General features: G+C 33.7%; 1 protein-coding gene across 1 annotated transcript; it reads right to left on the reverse strand.

Annotated features, from left to right (window-relative positions):
- Positions 1-1,693: 1,693 nt before the first annotated feature.
- Positions 1,694-6,861, reverse strand: LOC144549223 (desmethyl-deoxy-podophyllotoxin synthase-like). Its single transcript, XM_078297952.1, has 4 exons — positions 6,553-6,861; positions 4,175-4,617; positions 2,591-2,774; positions 1,694-2,497 (listed from the first exon to the last, which is right to left on the reverse strand). The coding sequence occupies exons 1-4, from the start codon at positions 6,826-6,828 to the stop codon at positions 1,877-1,879; spliced, it is 1,524 nt and encodes a 507-aa protein (XP_078154078.1). The 5' UTR covers positions 6,829-6,861; the 3' UTR covers positions 1,694-1,876.
- Positions 6,862-9,482: the final 2,621 nt, after the last annotated feature.

Consider the following 9,482-nt stretch of genomic DNA (forward strand, 5'->3'; position numbering starts at 1 on the left):
TGCGTCTACATGCGAAAATTTTAAATTTTCCTTAATTTTGTATAGAGACAAGTGGTAAAAAAAAAAAAAAAAAAAAATCCAAAAATGAATGCATTAAAATTAATTTATAAACCTTCTAATTTTGACCGTTTGACTTTATACTAAATTAATTCGAAAGTTAATTTTTTGGGGAGCGCTATACTAAGCGCATCTTTTGTAATTTTGAGAGCTGACAGAATATTTTTCATTTCAATACCCAATTTACCCTTACTCTTTAATATTCACATCTTTTTATTTCTAAATATGCATAGATTCATTAATATATATACGGTGTACATAAAAGGAAACAATTATATTTATTTATATCTTAAAAAAGAATGATGAAAGATAAATGGGATTGCCTATTTAGTATTTTAGTTAAGTACATGTCATAATAAACAAAAATTGTGAGAGAGCATGAAATTTTATAAGCGTTGAAATTTATTTTTGTATGCAGCTAAAGACAGCATATTTGCAAACTGAAATGTCGGTAAAGACAACAGCATAGACATGACAAATTTAAAATTAGTGACAACATAAATAATCATGTAATAATATAAATATTTCATACAAATTTTATAATGAAAAACAATTAAATTAGCACCAACAAAAGTTAAAAATGTAAAGCCAAGTGACAAAAGAGTGCTACAATAGTACAACATATGCATGCTCGACAACTCTCTCCTCTCTATTTTTTTTTTCATTGAAATGTAAAAGAATGCTGCAATAGGTGCAACATGCTTAGTTAGACAATTACAATCGGTACAACAAAACCCAACTACAGTAACCCGCTTACAGCAAAAGCAAAAAGTACACCTTATTAGTCCAACCTATTTGTACAGCTCCTGACGAAAGATACAACTTTTGTAATATGACAGTTTTTTGTTCGTTTTTTTTAATATATCAATCAAGAATCACAGTATTTACATGTACTATATATCCACGACCACTGTACGTGTACCAGTAATGGTAAAAGAATTTCATCCTAAAGAACAGCCATCGGAATGTTGGATACATAAATGCACAGAATAATTAGTTTCTGTGAAGACTGCATTAATGTTGCATATATAATTTAGCACATCAATTGGTAGCCTTTTATCTTTGCATATATAATTTGACTTGTAGTTTAGTAGTATGTGATATTGTGGATCAATTGACTTGAACTTTGGTTTGGTTCAGTTTCACACTGAAAGATTAATAAGAGAGCATAGAAACAGAAATTGTAAGAGTATATATGAAGAAGAAAGTGTAATCCATTCCATATATCATCGGTAGAAGATAAGGGAATTCTAATTATTTCCTTTAATAGTTCTCTTATTAATTGGATTAGAGAGAGGGTGGAAGGACAAAATCGGTATTTTGAGAAAAAAATTCTCTTAGCTCTCAAAATTAGAAAAGATGCCCTCAGTATAGCACTCCCCTAATTTTTTTTTGCATGTAGACGCATCACTCGTAAGGTAAATGAATTTCAACAGTTCATATTCATCATTCGAAGCCAATTTGATATGTTTTAAAGTTGAGTTCATAAAAAAACTTTATGAACTTAAGAACACCATAGTTCTACTCTCTCTCTCTCTCTCTCTCTCTCTCTTGAGCACAGAACTTTTCCCAAGTACTTGCTAGATGAGAAACAGATCACATATATTCGTATGACCATAATTTACTACTATATATTGTAGGAAAATCACACATTTTTATTGGAAAATCAAACTCTGCCATACATGCAAGCCTCTCGGATTACCAGTGCAATTACTTCAATACATTTTAATTAATACAGTATTTTTAAAAAAAAAAAATACACATCTTATCAATTACAGATATCACATTGAGCAAATCGAGTTTCTTGGATATCTAAAGTCTAAATATCAGACAAAGGTACACGCAATGTTGGTACCAAATACAGAGGCTTCTTTTTGGCAGCGGCAAGTCCAAATCTCTCTGTCATGTCCACATCCTCTAGCTTCATCCCGTCAGGTAGTTGCCAATCAAAGTGCAGCAACAGACTAGTCAGAGCCAGCTCCACCACAGTCTTACCAAGCTTAAGTCCAGGACAAATCCTCCTCCCGGCACCAAATGGCACAAACTCAAAATTCTGCCCTTTAAAGTCAATACCAGATGTTTCAAACCTCTCCGGTTTGAATTCATCTGGATCGTTCCAGTACTCGGGGTGTCTTCCCAGGGCCCATGCATTGATTACCATGCGGGCCCCAGTGGGAATTGTGTAGCCAAGTATCTGGCAACTCTCCTTGCATAGTCGTGGCAATAAAAATGGCGCCGGAGGGTGCATTCTCAGGGTTTCTTTGATGACTAATTGCAGATAACTGAGGCTATTTGTATTGGTATTCTCATCACTACTTTTTGAAGCTAATTGCCTTATCTCTGTTTGTGCCTTTGCCATTACATCAGGGTGCTTAATTAGTTCTGCCATGGCCCATGTAATTGTTGTTGCTGTTGTTTCAGTTCCTCCATTAAATATATCCTGAATAAATTAAGAGTACATGCATCATTTCCTACATACACACAACAAAAATTAATGTCAATCAGGCAAGCGCATATATGTGGATATATATACCAAGATAATAGCTTTTATGTTGTCCATAGTGATAGGCACCTCCAAGTCACCACATTCCTTTATATCAATAAGGGCATCGACGAAATCATATTCAATCTCTTCCTCTCCTCTTTTTGAATTCTTCTGTTGTTGTCGATTCTTCAAATGCTCCTGTACAATCTCCTCTAGTACCAAATTCAATTTTCTACATATATGTATTAATTAAGAAGAAAACCATGGTTCCGAAAATCGGCCGATTCCGAGTTGACTCGGCCGAGTCGACTCGGAATCGGCGGTGTCCGAGCCGAGTTTTACCCGATTCTCGCGCCCGTGCGAGTTTTTCGGCAAAACTCGGATGAACAGTGCCGAGTTAGCCGAGATTTCCGATTTTTTCGGCCGAGTCAGTCGAGTTTTACCCGATTTTGCCCGATTCTCACTAACCTGTGCGAGTTTTGTCCGATTATCGTAGGCTGAGTTGTGCTGAGGAGAAGAGAAGAATCGGGTTTTGGAGGAAAAAACGGGTTGAACAGTGTAGAATCGGCCGATTCTGCCAACAGCCGACGAGACGGGCTCGTACGGCATAGAGGCGAGAGCGGGGAAATCAAATCCCGTCGTTTCTTTCTCCTGGCAGGAAGGAAAAGAGAGAGGGAAGGCGGAGTGGGCCCCGTGCTCAGTGGCAGAGAAGGAGAGAGAGAGACCACTCTTGCGTGAAAGGGAGAAGGAGAAGGGAAAAGGAAGAAAGGGGGTCTGTGGGGCCCGTCGGCAGAGAAAGGAAAAGAGAAATGGGTCATGGACCCGAAATTTTAACTCAATGGAGCTTATTCCCCATTTTCAATTCCATTCAAAGATCAAAGGGTGAGATTGCTTTAGGATTTGTGCTTGATTTAATCCAAAGGTTCAAAAAAATTCAGAATTTCAATATGAACTCATCTAATTCAAAATCAAAGGTTGAGATGACTTCAAGATCCGTGCTATGATGAGATCCAAGGGTTAAGATAAATCCAGAATTAAAATGGGGTTTCCAACTAAATTGGTTTGAAAAGAAAATTTTCGTTATAATATTCATATATGCATATAAATATCTAATTTGGCTATATAATTCATTATTAACGAGATTTGTAACTTTTATAATTTTTATTAGTACGAGAGATTCGTATTTTTATTTCCTAATTAGAACTCAATATATTTATTTATTTTCACGAATTGAATTAATTTGGTTCATTTTCTTTCTTAAGTTTCACGATGGTAACGAATTTTCTTTCTTAAGTGTGTTCTATTTGTAATGTTTGTAATACATTATATAATTAGTAAATTATGTGAGTGTAATATTGTCTTAATTAACATAGTTTTTTTACAAATTATTTTTATGAATTTTTTTCTTATTTTTTGGCTACAAAACAAGGGTTCTGCCAAAAAAACCCGAGTTACTGATCCGATTCTTCCGATTCCGGCTGATTCATCCGATTCTGACTCGGCGGTCAAAAATCCGATTCCGATTCCGATTCCGAGTTTCAGAACCTTGAAGAAAACATTAAAGAATAATTAAGAAGAAAACCAGCCAGGAATTAATGTGGAAATATATTAAGTTCATCTATTGAATGTTACCGATGGACTCTCGCAAATCTTCTTCTCATCTTGACATCCAACCAACTCAATGATGGAAAGAGATCTGATAGGTTGAACCCAGACAAGAGCTCCATTTCCTCTTGTAATGCCTCCAAATACACTTCTCTCATTTTAATTTTTCCTCCAAATGCTGCGCGAATGATAATATTGTTTGAAAGCTGATATGTCCATGCACTCAAATTGACTTGTGATTTACCAGAAACTAAACTGAAGCTCTTCAACAGGGAATTGATCTCTTCTTTCCAAATTGAGGAGAAAAATTTCAGCTGTTTTGAACTAAAGAGTTCACTGGCACAAATTCGACGCATCTGGCGCCAGTAGGGGCCATTTGAGAAACCAATATCTGTGGTACCATAGAAGAGACCATTTGCTGCATATAGCGCAGGGCGGTTCGCAAGGTTTGCATCCTGTGTTTGCATCGCCTATATATATGCAGTTTGTATGCATCAATGTTAAAAGTTAAAACATATAATTTTCCTCCAATATAACACACAAATATAATGACACAAATATAAAAACATATCAAATTTTTGTAATTAGCTGAAATTATGTTTGTTAGTTAATAATAATCTTCATACCGTCCCTAATTAAACCCTGCAGATTTACTAATTGGGATTATGCAAAAAGAAAAGCACATGGATGTTATGAAGGGATTTTCCCAAGTTCGAATTTTCAAGAAAAATATTATTAGATGTATTCTTGATTCGTAAAATCAAAATTGGAATCATAATCGGTCTCTTCATCATTGAATCAGAATCAAGTGTCGGTCAGAATCGGCCGAACCAAATCTGAAAGTTAGATTTTTTTTTTTTGTGACAAATCTTATCATTCTCTAAAAAATAGAAAGACCTTGGTAATTAAAAAAAAATAATTTGTCAAATAATTATGTTGATATCATTTTACATAATTTAATCCTTTTATTCTTTGCTTTTAAAAAAAATGAAAATAAAAAAGGATCAACTATGCCTCAAACGAACCTATACTAAGACTTGCCAAACGAACCAATTGAAGATTTTTTTTTTTTTGGTTTCACCCGATTAAAAGAAAAACCAATTGAAGAACCGGTCGAAAAGGAAATCATAGTTGTGAGTTGTGCAGTGACTGATGAGGAGAAGTCAGAAGAAAGCACTGAGTTGGAGGCCATCATCACGGAGGTTAATGATGATGAGACGACACACAAGAGTGTCACTGTTGTGGAGAAGACTATAGGACGGGAGTTTGCCCAAGGATATGTAGCTCCTCAGGTGATCCGTCAAGAGAAGAAAACTCGACGACGACTTGTGCCAACACAACGTGGGAAGATGATTCCAAAACCGTCTTTATGTATCTTAAAAAAATAGCAAAAAAACGTATAGAAGGCAAAATCGGAATCGAAATCAGAATCATAATAAGTTACTTGACCGTGGAATCAGAATTTGATGAATAGGTTAGAATCGACCGAATCGGATCAGAAACTCGGATTTTGATTATCATAATTAAGCTTGTTTTGTAATAAAAATAAAACAAAAATTGTAAAAAAATAATTGGTCCCCAAATAATGTTAAGTCCACTTGTTGACCCCTGAGAAAAGAAAAATAGAAAAATAATAAAGAAAAATAAACCAAAGAGGAAAAACGAAAAAGGAAACCGTAAAGGAAAAATATATATTAGAAAAAAAAAGACCAAAATGGAGGTGCCGATTAACAAACAAAATGGAGAGAAACAAAGAAGTATAAAAAATAGGAATAATTTATATGTTTATTCAACATTGCGATAATTATTGAGAGACTAAGAGTCTAAGAGTCAATCTCACATTTGAAACTTCCAAATTATTGCGTTCAGATTTAAAATGGTCAAGGTTGATCACCATGAACCACTAGAAACTTTAAATTTATCATAGTAAAAAGTATTGCACCAAGTTTATTCGAAACAATAAGTTAATGATTCTTCCTTCTAACACAGACATCTTCAATTTCTTCGAGCACCATTATCTTCCTTGAATAGAAGTACAAAAGGATAATGATTTTCACCAAAAACGTCAAGCCAAGCTAGAGCTCAATCCGGTTCATAAGTTTGAGAATCGGTCTAAATCATAGGACTCGGACTGGAATTGGCTTGGTCTGGTCCAATTCCGATCCAATTCTGGTCCAACTCGGCCCAGTTTGCCTTCTATGAAAAAAATATAAAATTTGATCTACAAGTACATTTTTTATATGAGAATCATGCATGTTAAACAGATTAATTATTTGAACTTTGTAAACAGAAGTATTGATTCAAAGTACATACCAATGTGCACTATATGCATAGCAAGTACTATATATAGCATAGCTCATTCATAAAATAATTAAAATGATCAGCTACAAAATTAAAGTAGTCACCTCTTTTGCAGCTTCTCGAGAAGTGAGGACAATGAGGTTTGTCTGGCCGGCACGAAGGAGCATAACGGGTCCATGTAACTGGGCAAGATCACGCAGGACATGATGTGGCAAAGTGGCAGTTACTAGGTGGTGTAGACTTCCAATAAATGGCAAGGTCTGAGGGCCTGGAGGGAGGTTAGATTTAGAATTATGTGTAGCTTTCTTCTGGAGGAATCGAAGGGAGAGCACGAGTAGTAGGAGAAGACAAGGTAGTGCAAGTGCAAGTAGTAGTTCCATTTCTGCTTTTATCTTTAGTTTTAAACCTCAAAAAACAAAGAGAAAACAAATGAGGAGAGAGAGATGAAACAAATTATGAGGAAGAAAGATATGGTTACGGTTTATTTAATTATATGCGCTAGCTTGCTGATGATGGGCATACATTGTGTGTTTGTTTATATTTATTTGTTTGTACATGAATATTATAAGATGTGGTTATAATGACCGCATATCTAACATATATATATAGAGAGTTGGGCTACGGTGCTTCACGAAGTAAAGCGAGTGTTTTACTTCATACTCGTATTTTGCAATTTCAAAGTTCAAAACATCGATCCAAACTGTTCATGTTAATTTTCATATTAAATTGTGCTTGGAGACCAAATTTACATTATTTTTTAAATTTAGTAGTTTTTTCGAATTTTTTAAAATCACTGATTTTTTATGGTCCACAATTTTCTGAAAAATAGTAATTTTAAAAAATTCTAAAAAAATAGTAATAAATTTCTTAAAAATTATAAAATTTGGCTTTCAAGAATATTTCAATACAAAGATTCAGATCGACTTTTTGAATTTTAAAATTGATGATATATATAGACGCGAAGTAAAACACTCATTTTACTTTATGAAGCACCGTAACCTAACTCTATATATATGTGTGTGTGTGTGTGTGTCTTTTTGAAGTCAAAACGTTTGTTCCTAGACCATGGAACAAACGCTTTGGTTTTTACATTTTCAAACTCCAAATTATTCAACATTTAATCTATAATAAATTGTGCTTGGAGACCAAACTTTACATTTTTTTTTTTGAATTTTTCTACTATTGATTAAACCTGTTTTAAAATCGTTGTTTTCAACGATCCTGAAAAATTTTCATTGTTTATTAAAATCAATGATTTTAAAATTGGCTTAATAAATAGTAAACAAAAATCCAAAAAAAATAATAATAATTTGGTCTCCAAGCACATTTTAATATAGGAATCACATCTAATGATTTGGATCAACCGTTTGAACTTTGAAAATTAAAAAACTAATTGGTTGCACCATAGCTCCGGAACAGACGTTTTGATATTAGCCAACCCCCCTCTCTCTCTCTCTCTATATATATATATATATATTGAGAGGTCAGCATATATGGGTTCTGTATATGTGATGATCTCTTTCGATCATTAATATGTTGAGAGGTCATTTTCACAAACGTTTTAATATGTTGAGATGTCATCTTCACAAATGTTTAAATATGTTGAGAGGTCAGCATCTGGGACGTTCTGTATATCTGATGATGTCTTTCCATCATTAATTAAGTAGGTTGGATGTGAAGATGAGAAGAAGTGTTACTGAGATACTCCACCGATACAATTAAGTATTGTGAATTAGTAATACATGTAGCAAAATGGATATGGTACAGGAGAAGATTGTGAAAAGAAAAGAGGGGAGGAAGAGATTGATTATGATTTCATCCATGAATTGATCAGTGTAAAGGAATTGAATGCTGCGATGACTTGGAGGTGTACTATAGATAGCATAGTTATCTGTGCTACGGTCTTAAAAACATCTCAAATAAATCTCAAATTTTGATTTAAGTAGCTAAGTAAATTGATTATATAATGAACTTGTAGAATACCCTTTTTTACTATTTTTGAAATTTTTAATATTTTTTATGATTTGTGAAAGATGACAAAAAAATGACTTAAAAATAAAAGAAAATTCTTAATAGTTTAGGCCATTTTTTTCATCTTTCATGATTCATAAATTAAAAAAAGAAGTAAAAATAAGTATTCTACAAGTTTATTACATAATAAATTTATTGAGCTACTTAAATTGAAGTTTGAAGTTTGAAGTTTATACGATAGATTTTTAGACCCTAGCACACGGAATCATTATTAAAGAAAGATTAAACAAAGAATCATCACCATTGCATGATTACTTTTGCACAAGAAGTGGTGAAGGCAATAATTTTAGGACCTAAATTGTTTAGGGATTTACATAAGAGTCCTTAAAACAAACATTATTATGTTCCAGCCAGATTGTTAATTACACAACCCAGCTAATAAGTGTTTTACACTTAAAAATGTATTTACACAAAACTTGAGTGCAACAATATATGCACACTTGCATAAAATCTAGATACAATCGGGTCAACAAATAAAATATTTAGGGTATAATTATATTGAGTAGGTATAAAATACACCATTGGTTTTGCGTCACAACCATGTGTTGACTTTTGGAGCCCTCGACTTACTCATTTGATTGGATTTGCAAAACATATATAATTGCATTTTACAGTTTTATTTCTTGAGACATGTGCAAGTTCATGATAATTGGAGTTATAATAAATACACATCGATGATGAATCAATGAACTGCAATATAACATCAAGGATGTGGTCATGAAACACAAGAATATGGATAGAAAAAGCATAACTCAAGATTAAGGATAATCAATCTGTAAAATTGGTAAAATAAGCTTGAGACTGAACTAAGTGAGGTCTACCATTGCAACGGTCCAGGAACCGTTGCAACAGAATAAATAAATTCGCAGATATGCTGCGCCGCATTAAATCAAAATCAAGCTGCTGCAGCTGCTTATTGAGACAAATACTTCTGTTGTGGAGACCGTTGACCATCCAAACTTGTTCGAACTACCCTACCGTTGTAACGGTCTATGTACCGTTG

The sequence above is a fragment of the Carex rostrata genome, chromosome 34 (genome assembly GCF_964058835.1).
Source record: "Carex rostrata chromosome 34, lpCarRost1.2, whole genome shotgun sequence".
Lineage (NCBI taxonomy): Eukaryota > Viridiplantae > Streptophyta > Magnoliopsida > Poales > Cyperaceae > Carex > Carex rostrata.